Raw genomic sequence first — 17,196 nt, forward strand, 5'->3', positions numbered from 1 at the left:
CTCGAGCCCGAGTCAGTAGGCTTGTCATCTTTTGGATCGTTGACGAAGGACTCCTTCTCCTTATCATTGACCACCATCCCCTTGCCCTTAGGATCCATCTCTTCGGGCGATTAGTCCCTTACGTGAAGAGAACGTCTCTGATACCAATTGAGAGCACCTAGAGGGGGGTGAATAGGTGATCCTGTAAAAACTTGAAACTTAATCCACAAAACTTGATTAGGAGTTAGCCCAGTAAAGCTAAGTGGCTAGAGAGGAGTTCTTGCAAAACACAATAACCACAAGAAGATCAACACAGATAGGGACAGTGGTTTATCCTGTGGTTCGGCCAAGTTCAACACTTGCCTACTCCATGTTGTGGCGTCCCAACGGACGAGGGTTGCACTCAACCCTCTCAAGCGGTCTAAAGACCCACTTGAATACCATGGTGTTTTGCTTTGTTTACTATATCCCGCTTGCGAGGAATCTCCACAACTTGGAGCCTCTCGCCCTTACAATTTGATGTTCACAAAGAAGCACAGAAGTAAGGATGGGATGAGCAACGCACTCAAGACACAAAATCAGAGCACAACACGCACACAAGTCACAACTCGAGCTCACAACACAACCCGAAGAGTTCTCTACTCAAATGGAGCTCTAGTTGCTATCACAAAGAATCAAATGCGCGGAATTGGAGTCTTGGTGCTTAGGAATACTTAGAGAATGCTTGGTGTCATCCTCCATGCGCCTAGGGGTCCCTTTTATAGCCCCAAGGCAGCTAGGAGCCGTTGAGAGCATTCCATGAAGGCAAGTCTTGCCTTCTGTCGCCTGGCGCACCGGACAGTCCGGTGCGAATTTCCTTCCTATTCTGGCGCAGCTGACCGTTGAAGTCATGGAGTCGTTGGCGCACCGGACACTGTCCGGTGCACACCGAACAGTCTGGTGCCCCCATCCAACCGTTGGCTTGGCCACGCGTCACGCGCGGATTGCGCGGCCAACTGTTGGCGCGCCCGACCGTTGGCTCACCAGACAGTCCGGTGCACACCGGACAGTCCGGTGAATTTTAGCCGTTCGTCACCGACGATTTCTCGAGAGCGGCCTTTTCACCAGAGCCAGCCTGGCGCACCGGACACTGTCCGGTGCACCCAGACCGAGCAGCTTTTTGGCTGTACACAGCCAACTTCTTCATAATTGTTTCTCCTGTTTCTAGCACTTAGACACAATACATTAGTCTTCAAAACAATGTACTAAGTCTAGAAACATACCTTTAATCTTGATTTGCACTTCTTGATTCCTTGGCATAATTTAACACTTAAGCACTTGTGTTGGACACTTAATCACCAAAATACTTAGAAATGGCCCAAAGGCACATTTCCCTTTCAGTCCCTTTGAAGACTTCGTGTTGTGCTGTGAGGCAGTGTATGTTTCGTTGGCCTGGATCGAAGTCTCTTTCGATATTGCGCGCAGTCTGCTGGTTACCATAAACTGTTATCACGCCTTGCGTACCCGGAATTTTCATGCAGAGGTAAAGTCTGTGAATGGCCGCTTCAAATTTATTGATGGAGCCTCGGCCCATTATAGCGTTGTACGGGTAAACCATGTCGACGATGTCGAAGGTGACCTGCTCACTCCGTGCATTGGGTGCTACGCCGAATGACATGGGTAGTTCTATCTTGCCGACGGGAAAGGTGCCCTTGCCACCAAAGCCATATAGGGGGTTGTCCGAAGGCTTGAGTAAGCTGTGGCTGATACTCATGCAGTCGAAGGCATGTAGGAAGATGATGTCAGCTTGGCTACCGTTGTCAACCAAGACTTTGTGTAGGTCCCAGCCTAGTACGCTACAGTTGATCACCATGGCGTCGACGTGAGGTGTGCTGCGCAGATCGACATCTCTGGCGTCGAAGGTTAGTGGAACATGTGACCACCTTGTTTGTACCACTGGGCTGGTGAGAGCGACATGGTTAACGCTTCGATAATTATCCCTCTTCTGTCGCTTAATTTCAAAGTCGACGCTGGACCCTCCGGTGATCATGTGGATGACTCCGCGATATGGCTGCTCGGCGAAGTCTTCCTGCTTTGGTGCTTGGGGGTGATTTTGGTGGTGTGGGTTTGGGTGATGCGGAGGCGGATGCGGGGGTGGTACAACTTGTACTTCCTGATGGTGCTGGTATGCGTGGTTGGGTGGATGCTGGACGTGGTCGTTGTTGTATGGTTGTTGTTGTTGGTAGTGGTATGTGTGCGCGACGACTCTCTGGTTGTCGGCTGGCTGTGCTCGAGACATCCTGTCCCTGGTGGCCTTCATTTCTGGGCAATCTCTTGTTGGGTGTGCGCAATCCTCGCCATGAAACAGTCAGTAAAATCTGCGTGGTTGCTGCGTCCGTCCCCGCCCTCTCGTGCCATTACCGCGGGCCTGGGGGGATATTCCTGACGGCGAGCGGCCTCGCCGGTGAGGTGCTGGCTGGCTATGTTGTGCACCTGCTGCTGACTGCAGTTGTCCCGTCCGGAGTCTGGCTGTAAAGGCCTGGTCCAGGTTCTGCTAGACTGCGGAGGGTCCTTAGGCTTTCTCTGAGATTCGACCTTTCGTTGATGCAGCTCTTCAGATCTGGCATACTTCTCGAAAAGTTGATATAGCTCTTAGAGGTTTTTGGGTGGGTCCCTGATGCAGTGACTGTATAGGACGCCAGCCCGAAGGCCACTGATGGCGTAGTGGATCGCGATGTGGTCGTCGACCGATGGCAGTTGTGACTTGAGAGTTAGGAACTTGCGGTAGTACTCCCGAAGGGTTTCCTTCTCTTGCTGCTTGTAGAGTGATAGCTCGGCCAAAGCGTCAGTATCGGGTCGGTACCCTTGGAAGTTGAGCAGGAACTTGTCCCGGAGTCCTTTCCAGGAGTCGATGGATAGTGGCGGCAACCTGGTGTACCAGGTCAAGGCCGGACCCTCGGGCGCGATGATAAAAGATTTGGCCATTGTGGCGCCATCCCCTCCGGACGATGCGACGATGACTTGGTAGCTCATGATGTATTGTGTTGGGTCAGTGCTGCCGTTGTACTTGGGGTAGGTCCCTGCCCTGAAGTTGGCGAGCCAAGGTGACGCTTGGAGTTGCGGAGCCAGGGGCTTCGCTCATCAAGGTAGTTGATCCCTTGGAAAGCTGTGACATACGGGACGAAGGGCCCGCACTGAGGTATGAATAGGTCTCTGGCTAGGACGCACTGTTGGAGGGGCGGTCCTTGCTGCAGATCATGCTGGCCTTCGCTCTGCATGAGCGCGATTTCTTGCTCGAGCTCCCGAGCTCTCTGCTCCTCGTCTCGTATCATCTGCGGACCTTGGCCTGCGCGGTGACACGTTAGCGCTTGGCCTCGAGGATATCTTTCTGCTTTTTGGAGGTTGTGGTTCTTGATGCGCAGGGCCCGCAGCTATAGCTGTTCCTCGGCTGAGATGCCGATGACTTCGCCGTCTTCTATTGCGTCTTCGCCCTCTGGTGGAGCGAAGCCTGGAAGTGGTACTTGTGGTAGTCCTCCGGAGCTGCAAGTGCGTAGGGTGCCTTCGGGGTGGGGTGCTCTTGACACTGTCTTTTGCTGACAACTTCATCTTCGGAGGCTTCTTGGGGGGTGTTGTCCGCGAGGGCCTTGCCTTTTTTTCTCAACCAGCAGCGCTGCCTTTGCTGCTTCGTCGATGGATGGGGCTGCCTTCGAACTAGCTCGCTTGAGTGCCATCGCGGGTTGTTTGTTCGTAGTACAAACGGTGGGCGCCAAATGTTGGTACTTGCCTTTTTTGGGCAAGTTGATCCAACGGGAGAGTGGAGAGAGTGTTTGCAAAGTTTGACGAGGAATGTCAATATCTCTGTTAATCTGGCCACTCAAGGGCACTGTACGAGGGTATTTATAGGCACCCGAGTGACCGCCGTCCTCTGGTGAGGACGTTTATGCTCTCGGGTACCCGGTCTATCCCCAGAATATTCTCACAAGGGGAGGTTACATACCGTCATTACAGAAAAGGCTATTGCAGACGCGACCCATAACATGCTTATCCACGCGGGGCCCGTTACAGTGGGCCGAATCCCACGTGGGCCTCCGGACGCGATGAGGACGTGGGACTAGCAGACTTCGACGGAGCCTTGCCTTCGTCTTGTAATGAAGAGGACGAAGGGCGATCGTGCCGGTCCTCATCCGACAGGCGCCCTCGGCTCGCTCGGGCGTGGTCTTCGTTGGCGTAGCGAGGCGACGAAGGCATCAAGCGAAGGGTAGCGTCTTCGCCTTCCCTCCAACAGTGGCGCGCGGAGGCATGAATTGCGGGTCACAGACGCAGACGCGGAGGATGTAAGGGAGGGAGGTATTGACACAATTGTAAACGCTCACGTTACATTCTTATATAGAGCAGTAGAGAACATGTTTGCCCCCTGTACTCCAAACCCCATCGTGCTTTACTTGAGGCTGCTGCGGTGTTGCCCACAGCCTAGCCTGGTCCCGATAGTGCGAGGTAGAACTTACGGGACTGTTCAAGTAAAAAAATATCGTTGTATTTCGGCCCAGCTGCCCGAATTAACAACTTTAAAAATGGCATGTAGAGTTTCACATCATCAACAAAATACCGATCGCCCGACCCCTTCAGTGCCTTGACTCACGCCCGCGGCAACCGGCGACGAGGCGGCACGACCCTCCAGTCCGGAGTCCGCCATGCCTCACGCCGCCGCCACCGCCGCTGCGGCGCTCCCGCGTGCCTCTCTGCTCGTTATCTCGGCGCCGCTCCGCGACTCCCTCGCCGCGGCGCCGTACGAGCCCCCCGCGGGCGCATCCGCCTCCGTCAAGTCCCTCCTCGCCTCTCTCCTCCCTTCGCCTTCCCCTCCCCAGCCCCAGCTTCAGGAGCCGGCGGGTAAGGAGTCTGGGGACCTCCTCCTCTTCTGCGCTGCCGTACTCGCGGCCTCCCCGGAGTACCCCGCGCTGCACTGGGTCCCGGCGAGCCTCGTGGGCGCGGCCGCCGCCGCGGTGAACGAGCTGGCGGCGGCGGGAGGTTGGGGCAGCGTTGGGGATATGGTGGTGGCCGTGGCACCGGAGGTGGTGCCTCCTCTCAAGGCCGTGGTGAAGGACTCGTGCGTCGATGCTGACAGCGACGAGATTGGGGCTGTGAAGCCGCCCAAGGAGCACGCAGCAGTCGCCGCGCACCAGTTCCGGTGGCTGGTGTCTCAGGTTTGCGCTCCGTGATCGGTACTTTGGCATTGTTCTTTCCAATGGTTTGGTTAAGTCTTATAAAGTTCAGAAGAAGCTGATGTTAGGAGAATTTGGTACTCTTCGGATAAAATGTTACTCCTATGAGAACATTTTGCACTGGAAACTTGTAGTACTAGCATAAGCAAAAGATGTTTACCTCAGTTTTTATTTTTGTATTTCAGGTAAGCTACCCTAAGCTCGGGGATTTGTGTTCGTTAGTCATTCCATGTGCCCTGACAACCTTAGATCATTGGTCACCAGAAGTTAAGGTATAGTGTTGTTTTGGTTTCTCTACTGGGGATAACAGTAGTATAGACTGTGTTAGTGCCAATGCTAACTTTGTCTTAGTAGCATTCATTTTAATTTTGTTTTCTAATTAATGTTCAAGATTTGGCCCTATTGATGGACATTGTTCCATATAATTGGCAGGTACAGGGAATGGTAAGCTTTGTACACATAGCGAAGAATGTGAAAGCAACGGAATTAAGTTTGTATGAAGATGCCATACTTGATGCGTGCTGTCAGAACATTCCTGCAGATGATGAGTTATGGTACCAGGTTATTGAGGTATCTGTGATGTTGCTGACATTCACCCAGCGGAGCAATCCTCGTAGCCCCTGGTAAAGTTTCTCTCTAATTTAAATCTTTTTGTTTCCTTGTAGTCAGTTGTGATCAAGTCTGTTATTCCTAGCTTACATGTTCCAAATAGGTAAAACTATTGTGCTGTGAGTTTATAATGGACTCTGGATATTCAGATTTTTATATGATAATACATATTGTTATCACTCATTCAGTTTCTGAACTGTGCAATATGGTATCTCTTTTAACTTTGCACCAAAAAATTAGAGGAAGATCGCTCAGGGAAAATTGATTGCCTTATGTTTAAATGAGGCACTTTTTTTCTCGAATACGCAGGAGAGCTGCGTATCTGATAGGAATACGATCCCTACCACGAATTGGCCTTAGGTTGTATGAGTGTGAGGGGACTGGGCGAGGGAGGAAACGCCCACGGGTGTGTTTTGGCGCCGTGGATGCTGGGCGCAGGGAAAGAGGGAGATGAGCTGCTGAACGGAAGAACACACTGATGAACAGTAGCGCGATGAACAGTGGCGGCTAGGGTTTCTCCCAGCTCCCAGAGGGAAGCTGGAAACTATAATTGTTTCTGCTTAATTCCATATAGGGTGGTGCTTACAATTATTTATACTCCCTTCTAGTACTTATCTAATGAGATCAAATCCCTCTTTTCTCTCTAACAAATCTTATCCCTTAATCTTCTAATCCTTATCCAACTAATCTGCATGTGTAGATCCTTATCCAACTAATTTGCATGTCTATCCGTTGCCTCTGCTGTTATCCGGCGCCTGTAGTGGCGGCCGGTCATAACATCTCTCCCCGCATGTGCAAACAGCTCGTCCTCGAGCTGGAAGTCGGGGTAGAGGCCCCGAAAGTCATCGAGCGGCTCCCATGTAGCTTCCTCCGGAGATAGGCCCTGCCATTGCACCAAAATGTGCCACGTTCCGCGCCGCTGTTGAGCACGCAGCACCTTCAGTGGCGCCGGTAGTAGTCTGCCATCCTGGACAGGGGGTAACCCCGCACGCTGCTCTGGCGGTTCACCCTTGTGGCGCTTGAGGAGGCCCACATGAAATACGTCGTGCAGGCGGGCTCCCTCTGGTAGCTCCAGCCGGTATGCCACCTTGCCGATGCGTTCCAGGACTCGGAACGATCCGGCGTAGCGAGGGCCGAGCTTCCCTTTTGCGCGTGGCTCTAGGGACTGCACGGGCCGATGTAGAAGGCGCAGCCACACCCAATCCCCGACAGCCAGCTCCATGTCGCGATGACCAGCGTCGTAGTACCGCTTGGACAGCTGTTGCGCCTGAACGAGGCGCTGTCGGACCTCCGCAAGGATGTTGTCCCGGTCGCGCAGCAACTCCTCCGCCGCTGCCGTCCGTGCGGACCCGGGCTGGTATGGCAGGATCGGCGGTGGGGGGCGTCCGTACACCACCTCAAATGGCGTGGCACGGAGGGCGGTGTGGAACGAGGTGTTGTAGCAGTACTCCGCCCAAGAGAGCCAGTCCACCCAGGCCCGAGGCCGATCACCTGTCACACAACGAAGGCACATGGCAATCACCTTGTTGACAACCTCGGACTGGCCATCCGTCTGTGGATGGAACGCTGTGCTCATGCGGAGGGAGACGCCGGCGCACTTGAAGAGGTCGCGCCAGACGTGTCCGGTAAACACAGGGTCCCGATCGCTGACGATGGAGGAGGGGAACCCGTGTAACCGGACGATGCCATCGAAGAAGGCCCGCGCAACCGATGCCGCCGTATACGGGTGGCCGAGCGAAATGAAGTGGGCGTACTTGGAGAAGCGATCGACCACCGTGAGGATGACCGATTTGCCGCCCACCTTAGGCAGCCCCTCGATGAAGTCCATGGAGATGTCAGCCCACACCTGGGACGGCACCTGGAGGGGCTGCAGCAGCCCCGCCGGCTGCAGGGTCTCTGTCTTGTTCCGCTGGCACGTTGTGCACGTCCGCACCCAATCAGCCACCAAGGTGCGGTCGCCAGGAACGTAGAACTCGGCGCGGAGGCGATGGAGGGTTTTCTGAATGCCGTCATGCCCCGCCGAGTGGGCCAGGAGGATGGCCTGATGTCGGAGGTCGCCGTGGTTCGGTACATAGACGCGCGAGCCGTGAAGAAGGAGGCCATCCTTCAGGCGCCATGGGGCGGTCAAGGTACCATCCTGGAGCTGCTGGCACAGGCGGCTACTGTCCGGGGATGTCGTTGTGGCGCGGCGGATGTCGTCGAGGAAGGCGAACGAAGGCCCAGAGAGGGCCAGGGCTGTTGCTGCCCCCGGCTCCCCTGCGGATGGTTGGAGTAGCTCGGCGTCGCGGCGGGACAGTGCGTCCGCGGCGACATTGAGGCGGCCCGGACGATACTCAACCTCAAAGTCGAAGCTGAAGAGCTTGCTCAGCCACTGGTGCTGGGGCACTGTAGACAGTCGCTGGTCGAGGAGGTACTTCAAGCTGTAGTGGTCAGTGCGGACGGTGAAATGACGACCCCAAAGATAGGGCCGCCAATGGCGCACTGCCTGAACCAAGCCGATCAGCTCCCGCTCGTAAGCGGCAAGCTTAAGGTGACGCGCCGCAAAGGGACGGCTAAAGAACGCCACCGGTCCCGCGCCTTGGTGAAGGACGGCGCCGAAGCCCGTACCGGAGGCGTCGCAGTCCACGACGAAGGTCTTCTCGAAGTCAGGCATCTGTAGGACCGGACCCGTGGTCAAGGCTGTTTTTAGCTGCTGGAAGGCGACCTGGGTGTCGTCGTCCCAGGTGAAGGCATCGCGCCGCAGAAGGCGCGTGAGAGGTGCCGCGATGACACCGAAGTCGCGGATGAACTTTCTGTAGTAGCCGGCGAGGCCCAAGAAGCCCCGCAGGCCACGAGCGGAGTGCGGTGCTGGCCACGAGGAGACGGCCTCCACCTTGGCCGCATCCATGGCCACCCCCGCGACGGAGATGACGTGCCCGAGGTATGCCACCGAGCACGCCCCGAAGGAGCACTTGGAGCGTTTGAGATGTAGCTGGTGGTCGCGCAGGGCGTGGAGGACGATGCTGATGTGCTGGAGGTGTTCCGCCCATGTCTTGCTGTAGATGAAGATGTCATCAAAGAACACAAGCACAGACTTGCGCAAATAGGGGCGGATGACGTCGTTCATGAGGGCTTGAAAGGTCGCCGGAGCGTTGGAGAGGCCAAACGGCATGACCAAGAACTCATAGTGTCCCTCGTGTGTCCGGAACGCCGTCTTCTCGACATCAGCGGGGTGCATGCGCACCTGGTGGTAGCCCGAGCGCAAGTCGAACTTGGTGAAGAAGTGGGCGCCATGCAGCTCATCGAGCAACTCATCGACCACCGGAATAGGGAACTTGTCCTTCGATGTCTTGGCATTCAGGGCCCTGTAGTCGATGCAGAACCGCCACGAGTTGTCGGGCTTGCGGACCAGCAAGACCGGGGCAGAGAATGGCGATGTGCTGGGGCGAATGATCCCTTGGGCGAGCATGGCGCTGCACTGACGCTCTAACTCATCCTTCTGGAGCTGGGGGTAACGGTAGGGCCGAATCGCCACCGGTGCCGCCCCCGGAAGAAGATGAATGCGGTGGTCGTAGGGGCGGGCGGGTGGCAGCCCTTGCGGCTCGGCGAAGACCAGCTCAAATTGCCGAAGAAGATCGTCGAGGAGCGGCTGTGTGGGCGTGCTGGACACCACGCACGTAGCCGGCTGTGGGGGAACCACGCCGGGCGCCCCCAGGCCGGACCAAATGATGCGGCGGCCCCCCTTGGTGAAGGACATGGACAGGCGGTCGCAGTCCCAGAGGATCGGCCCCAGCAGCCGCAGGAACTCGAAGCCCAAAATGACGTCGAAGGTGCCGAGGGTGAGGCCGATACAGTCGATGGAAAACTGTTCGGTGCCCACCCGCAGGTCGACGCTCCGCGCCATACCTTGGCACGGTATGTTGTCACCGTTGGCCACCTGCACTTTGATGGTGGGGTGTGGCGTGGATGGCAGCTGCAGGCGGCTCATCAGACCCACCGACATGAAGTTGGTGGTGGAGCCGGAGTCGACGAGGGCCACAAGACGGTGGCCATTGATGGAGACGGGCAGCAACATGGCGTTTGGTGTGCGCAACCTGCCAATGCGTGCAGCGAGACCGTCGGAATGATGGCCGCGGCGCGCAAGGGTGGCTCCTGCTCGAGTGCGATCTGTAGGTCAGCTCCCTCCTCTTGGGGCTCGTCGTCGATGTAGTCGTCGTTCTCCAAGTAGAAGAGGCGGGGACACACGTGCACACGCACATAGGGCTCATCACAATTGAAACAGAGCCCTTGACGACGTCGTTCCTGCTGCTCGGCCGGCGTAAGCCGACGGAACGGTCGCGCTGGGGCGGCTGTACCTGCTGGTTGCGCTGCAGCGGTTGGCGGAGCAGTCAGCGGACGCGGCGGTGCTGGCAGTCCCGGGCGAGACTGCCGGAACCCGCGCACTGGAGGCGGAGTGGTCTGCGCCGCTGCACGCTGCTCGAAAGCACGCGCCAAGTACATCGCTGATTGAAGGTCCTGGGGGTCTCGGATGGCCACATCAGCCCGGATGTGGTCGGGGAGGCTGCCGACAAAGAGTTCGGCCTTCTGCTGCGCGTCGAGCTTGCACGTGTGGCCGAGCATAGCGTTGAAGCGGTCGGCGTAGTCCTGTACCGTCGAGGTGAAGGGCAGGCGGGCAAGTTCGGACAGGCGGGTGCCCCGAACAGGCGGCCCAAACCGAAGGGTACAGACCTCCTTGAAGCGTCCCCACGTTGGCATGCCCTCGTCTTGCTCCAGGGCGTAATACCAAGTCTGCGCAGCGCCCTTCAGGTGATACGAAGCGAGCCAAGTGCGGTCAGTCACCAGGGTGCGTTGGCCCCGGAAGAACTGCTCGCATTGGTTCAACCAATTTAGGGGGTCAACGCTGCCATCATAGGTGGGGAAGTCGATCTTGTAGTAGCGAGGGAGAGTCTGTGCCGCCTGGCTATAGCCCAGGACAGCAGCGGGCTCGACGACCCCGGAGGAGGCTGTCTGTGTCGTGGGTTCATGGAAGAGGACTCCCTCGACGCCTCCGTAGAAGACCCCCCCAGAGGCCGACGCGTGGGGGGCTTCAGACTGCACCACCGACGACGTGATGGTCGCCGGAGTAGAGTAGATCGGCGACTGCAGCACATATGACGGGACTTGCGACGGTGATCGGGGCCACTGCATTAAGTGCAGCGGTACGCCAGGCGCAGCCCCGGTCATGGAGGATGCGGCAGCGGCGGATGTTGGGAGAGATGCGGTGGGCGGCGGCGCAGATGGGCTGGGCGACAGTGGCATGGTGGTGGAGGCAGGCAGCGGTGGGTTCTGGGTGCCGGTGATGTAGGTATGGATGGAGGAGATGTTCCCCTGCATCGCGATCATGTTTCCCTGCATGACAGCCATGTTCCGTGAAATTTCCCGGACTACTTCAGCGAGGGAATCTAGGGTCAGGGGAACAGATGAGGTGCCTGGCGGCACATAACCGGTGGACGGCACCGCGGCTAATGGCAGCGACGCCGACGCCTGATAAAGCGACGACGCTGATGGCGAGGAGGGCAGCGGCGCAGACGGATTGCTGGACATAGCCGATACCAGATTGATAGGAATACGATCCCTACCACGGATTGGCCTTAGGTTGTATGAGTGTGAGGGGACTGGGCGAGGGAGGAAACGCCCACGGCTGTGTTTGGGCGCCGTGGATGCTGGGCGCAGGGAAAGAGGGAGATGGGCTGCTGAACGGAAGAACACACTGATGAACAGTAGCGCGATGAACAGTGGCGGCTAGGGTTTCTCCCAGCTCCCAGAGGGAAGCTGGAAACTATAATTGTTTCTGCTTAATTCCATATAGGGTGGTGCTTACAATTATTTATACTCCCTTCTAGTACTTATCTAATGAGATCAAATCCCTCTTTTCTCTCTAACAAATCTTATCCCTTAATCTTCTAATCCTTATCCAACTAATCTGCATGTGTAGATCCTTATCCAACTAATTTGCATGTCTATCCGTTGCCTCTGCTGTTATCCGGCGCCTGTAGTGGCGGCCGGAGTATCACATTTAGCTTGTGAAAAATAAATATTTGTGAATTGAATGGTTTGGACCAAAAAGTACTCCATATTTAAGGGGTATATAGCATTTTGTTGTAGTTATAGTGGGATACAGAATAATTGCTGAACAACCTATAGATAAAATGCTAATGGTTACTGTCGAGAACACAACCTACAAGTAAGTTATTGAGTTGACTATTGACTTATATTTTGCATTCTATATCATGCTTGCATTGCAAAATATTGCTCAACTCCAATATGAACATCCACATAATATGTTTATATTTCTTGAACTCCCTCATCTTTCTTTTATTTGACTTCACTGTTTACATTGGTTCCAGGTATGATCGAATGCTTAGTGAGATGTTGGGCCACCTGGAACGGCAGCCACTAAATAAAGAGCGTCGTGTTGCATGGTTGACCCTTATTGGGCCAGTTTTTGATGCTATGGGCCTCTTCCTGTTGGCACATTTTCGCCGCCTTTTCTCACTGTTTTTCCAATGGATGCACACTGATGATAATAAGACAGTTCTTCTGGTAGGGAAACATGTTCTGATAGTTAATTAGCATTAAAAGAAGTATTATAATACATCTTCGCATTGTTGTTCCTGTCAGATAATGTCACCAATTTATAGGATTTGTACTCTTGTTAACAAAATCGATTATGGATTTTTTAATATGTATTTTATCCATGAATATTTTCAGACTTTAAAGCAAATACATGCCATTATCAAGCTTACCTGGATCAGGAAGTCACCTTATACTTTGAGGTATTATAATACATCTTCGCATTGTTGTGAGTCTTGTGCTCCGTATATTATAGCATCAAATCAAATATTCCTAATCCAAAGGCAGAATAATGCGTTGTTAACTAATGAGTGACTTCAGATCCACTTATTTGTGGATAGGCTGGTGGACGAGCTTGTTCTATTATATAAAGAATCAGCCACAAGGAGCAACCGTGAAATCATGCGAGATCATATCCTGGAGATACTTGTACTGCTTCAGAAGTAAGAAACTCTCCTTTGGTAACAGTTCTTGTTTTCTACATCACTTGCATAGCGGCACATTAAGAGCTATTTTAGTGGCAATCATAATTTATCTATCTGGAATCTGATAGGTTGAAGAAAATGTATCCACCTCAGCATTGTTTAATTTAAATGGAACTTAATGTAGAGGTTATTATTTCATTTTAAGTGCGGGGCCTGATTATGTATTTATTCTTGTTATCTTGTCATCATTTTGTGCACACATATGGAAGTTCTTTCTCCCTCAATCCCCCTAACCGAATGAGCCCTTAGACCGTGTATCGATATAGCCATCCAAAACACTGTTTTATACTATTTTGTACTATAGACTGTACTGTTCGCAGAGTAAAGTTTAAATATGGGGATGAGTAAGCTGCTGGAGATAATCTTAATGAGGACGTAATCTATTGCCTTGGGTATTGGTTGTGCTACGTGAACTAGGAAAAGGTTGCTCTTCCATTTTTGCTCTGTATATCTCTGCTTCTTACAGTAAAGGGTTTACTGATGCAGCTGCAAGGGACATCAATTTGAGGAAGCTTGGAAGAAACATGAACTAGACCCAGACTTGACGATGCTGCTGTCCACTTTCAATAAGCTTTGTATAAAAAACAGTTCACCGTGATGTTGAGTTCAACTACATGTGTTATCAGTGTAAATATTTCACCATCGCCTATCCTGTCACTGAATATTTCACTACTGCCTATTCTGCCACTCTCATCTGCTGAAGGAAATCAGCCTTGATTCTTGTGGCAGATCCATTTTAAAAAAAAATCTAGTACCTGTAGAGGCAGCTGGACAAGGTAATGAACAACTCATGCCTTGTCGACAGCCTTCTTCCTCTGCATCCGTTCTGGTACACGCGTTTGTGTTCTGTGTGACTTCATCGTGGATTCAGTGCAGCTGACTGCACTGCATGCAACGTGTATATTTTGCTCACACTCAGTGTGGCTCACAGCTTGATGATAGCATTAGTTGAACAGCGCGCATGTACTTACCGATACAGCTGACTACTGACAGCTTATTTGTAGCCGGTGTTTCGAGTATATTTTCTAACTAAGTTCTATATATGATGACGACGTGAGTTTATGTCTGCCCGTTTTTCTCCGGGAAGCTCAGTATCTGTGGCTGCAGGTACTTGCCGTGGTAGATGAGCCTGGACATGGCCCTGTACGCCGCCTGCGTCATGTGTATGCCGTCCCAGCTCAGGTACGTGGACGGGTCAGCGCACGCCGCCGTCCCCGGGAAGCCGCACATCCGCCGCCAGTCGAAGTTGTACTCGCCGGCACCGGCGCCGCAGCAGGCCTTGCGCGTGCTCGCGGCGTCGAAACCTGATGCAGAGACACAGAGAGAGACGCGTCGTCGTCAAACGGCACGGACTTGGATGATTCGAGTCCCGCATGCGTGAGAGATCGAGTGACGAAGGAGTACCGAACGAGGAGGCGTTGTGGAGGAGGGTGAGGAAGGAGTCGAAGTAGTCGGCGTAGGCGACGGCGGCGCCCGGGTACGACGCCTGCAGGTCGGCGACGGCGCGCCGGAGCCGCGAGTTGTGCTTGGCGGCGAAGTCGTTGAGCTCCCGGAGGCACCCCGCCGAGTCGTAGTCCGCCGGCTCCGACGAGGCGGCGTTCATGGCCAGGTAGCCCGGCACGCAGCCGATGGGGAAGTTGCCCGGGACGATGACCCTGGTGGCGCCCATGTCCAGCACCTCCTTGGCGGCGCCGACGATGGTCTTCACGACCCCTGGGATGAGCTTCTCCACCTCGGCCACAGGCTTGGCCTGGAAGAAGGCGTAGTTGTAGTCGTTCCCGCCGATCTCCCCGACCAAAACCAGAGAAGCTTGAAGCCGTCTGCGAATCTCTGCACGCACGCATGCATGCGCGCAGCCACACGCAGTGCAAGGGTTTGAGCCTGCTGCCTGCCTAGCAGCGCGTCGATATCGATATCCATGGAGGGAGGATGAGACGGTTTTGGTTGATCGAGAGGAGGAAGGGAAGTGTAAAGTGTTTGCCTTCATCGGTGCCGAAGGTGTACTTGAGGAAGTCCTTGAACCACCGGAGCTGCACCTTGAGGGACTTGGAGGCGAACGGCACGGGGACGGCGGGGAGGTTGAACTGGTCGGCCGGGTCCACGGCGGTGGCTCCGGCGACGGCGAAGTTGACGCCGTGGTCGAAGCTCTTGTTCTTGCCCAGGTACGGGTTCAGGAACGGGAGACCCAGGTCCTGAGCTGCATCATCATCCATATGCATTTATATGCATGTCACGATCACGACCGACCGCGTCGTATGCGTACTGGCTGCCGCTTAGACCTCTGTAAATTAGTGACGTCAGGCACACGTACCCAGGAAGTCGATCATGAGGAGGCCGTCGGAGCACCGCCCGGTCGGGTACCCGAACGTGACGCCGTAGGGGAGGTGCTTGATGGTCTCGAACATGCCCGGAGGCGCCTCCTTGACGAGGTTCCCGGTGTCAGTGATGGAGTCGCCGAGGCTGTAGATGGCAGTGATGCCGTTGCCGGCGGCGTCGCCGGCACCGTGCCCATGGCGGCAGCACAAGTGCAGAGCGGCGAGGGAGACAGCCAGGAGGAGAGCTGCTGATACAGAGGACGAGGCCATGTCCATGCGCTCTACTACGCTAGAACGGATGATTGCTCGGAAAGAGATCAGATCGCGCTCGATCGAGTACTGTGACGACTGACTGACGATGAGTGAGTTACATGGCGGCAACGACGACGGCCTTTTTATAAGCATGTGTTGTGGGTGGATGGGCAAGAAGAGGAGGAACGGGCTTGGGCGCGCGCGCACCAGGAAGGAATCCGCCACAGCATGTTGTAGAACGACAGCATGGATGGGTGGCGATTTCGACGCCCAGAAGGCTCGGTCGGCCGCGCCCGTAGTAGATGGAGAGTGGAGACGGCCTTTCGTCGAGGGCCATGCATGCTTTTGCCACCTTTTATGTTAGCGAAAAGAATGCGCCATAAGATCGATCGGATCGAGTCCGAGATTAGGGGGGGGGGGGGGGTCATCATTTCTCTAGCTATACCATGATGTTTTGAAAAAAAAAGGTCAGAGAAAAAATTTCCTCAAATCTGTACTTACGGGGATGTAAGCAAACCTTAGGTGCAAACGTGAAAACATGTCTCTTGCTTGGGTCTTTAAATCCCGACCTGAGCATATTTAGCTCTTAAATTTCCCACCACCTCGTACAACTTTACCAAAAACCACTTGATCAACTCTACGATTGAATCACGATCTAAATGTCTAGGATGCTGCGCTGACGTATATACTTGCACCTAAGTCTTTCCACATCTATCATTGGTTTGTCTATGTGTTGAAGAGTGTTACACAATGGTGGAGCTAGCGATTTTTATGCCTAGAGCCACAATCTAAATGCATATGTAAACACATACCAAATGTACCGATAATTTTTAGGTACGGATCATAATAATACATCTTATATAAATACCATTCTTAATAGTCAAACGACTTGTTAAAACATAACACGATAAAAAGTACCGAACTACAGATGATTTCGCCCATCACCGCCGCGCTCATATCTTGATCAACACTAGGACGTGACCCTGAACCTACATGTGCAATTAGACGTTTCAAGCAAATTAGGGATGCAAACTAAAGATGTTATTAATTAGATAAAAACAATTTAGAAAAAAAGTACAAAACATACCACTTGCATTGGTAGAAGGTAATGGTCCTAATGAAGGTAACTTTTCAATGATTCTTTAGTATTAAAATGGTATAAAATATCTTTACCTTTCATGCTTGCAAAAATACCTCGCTCAAGTATCAATGTAGCAAACCCTTCTATGATTTAAGTAATCATATTCCTCATATTATTCCTTAACACTGTCTTGATAACTTTCATTACAGAAAATGCCCTTTCAATTGTGGCAGTGCAATAGAAAAAATCAAGGCTACCTTAACAAGATAAACCAATCTAAAATCAGCAATACCACAAAGGTCATGATAATTACTAAATTTAGGGTTAGATCTCACGTCAGTAATGAATATATTAAGTTATTCTCTAAGCATCATAAGTTCATAGTGATCAAAGTCAACATCATACATCTTTGTTAATTATATTAGTTGATCTCTATCAAAATTAGCAAAAGACTTCTTTGGATCTAGACAAGCAATACATCTCAATAGTTGATTAGTCATTTTAGTGAACTGTTTGTTTGATTTCACAATAATCTGATTATATACCATATTAAATATGTCATATTTAAAATGATGGCAATAAGTCACTAACTGCCTCCAGGTCCTTGAGTGACACCTAACAATAATTATCCCCCATGTTTGGTATAATAATGTATGTAAAAACCGTATGGAATCTCATCCAAAGTT

General features: G+C 53.1%; 2 protein-coding genes across 3 annotated transcripts; one reads left to right on the top strand and one right to left on the bottom strand.

The window, feature by feature from the left end:
• The first annotated feature begins 4,376 nt into the window (after window positions 1-4,376).
• On the top strand, window positions 4,377-13,780 carry LOC103626365 (uncharacterized protein At2g39910). Of its 2 annotated transcripts, none has more exons than XM_008646771.3 (7): window positions 4,377-5,159; window positions 5,363-5,449; window positions 5,610-5,800; window positions 12,152-12,347; window positions 12,516-12,580; window positions 12,719-12,820; window positions 13,349-13,780. In XM_008646771.3, exons 1-7 carry the CDS (start codon window positions 4,650-4,652, stop codon window positions 13,458-13,460), a joined length of 1,263 nt encoding a protein of 420 aa, XP_008644993.1. In that variant the 5' UTR covers window positions 4,377-4,649; the 3' UTR covers window positions 13,461-13,780. The 2 variants fall into 2 exon arrangements, with proteins under 2 accessions (XP_008644993.1, XP_008644994.1); XM_008646772.3 differs by having other exon boundaries at window positions 4,521-5,159; window positions 12,699-12,820.
• LOC100284864 (alpha-L-fucosidase 2) lies at window positions 13,426-15,548 on the bottom strand. Its single transcript, NM_001157759.2, has 4 exons — window positions 15,174-15,548; window positions 14,844-15,059; window positions 14,267-14,692; window positions 13,426-14,166 (listed from the first exon to the last, which is right to left on the bottom strand). The coding sequence occupies exons 1-4, from the start codon at window positions 15,451-15,453 to the stop codon at window positions 13,922-13,924; spliced, it is 1,167 nt and encodes a 388-aa protein (NP_001151231.2). The 5' UTR covers window positions 15,454-15,548; the 3' UTR covers window positions 13,426-13,921.
• Between the last annotated feature and the right edge of the window lie 1,648 nt (window positions 15,549-17,196).

The sequence above is a fragment of the Zea mays genome, chromosome 5 (assembly GCF_902167145.1).
Source record: "Zea mays cultivar B73 chromosome 5, Zm-B73-REFERENCE-NAM-5.0, whole genome shotgun sequence".
Classification (NCBI taxonomy): Eukaryota; Viridiplantae; Streptophyta; class Magnoliopsida; order Poales; family Poaceae; genus Zea; species Zea mays.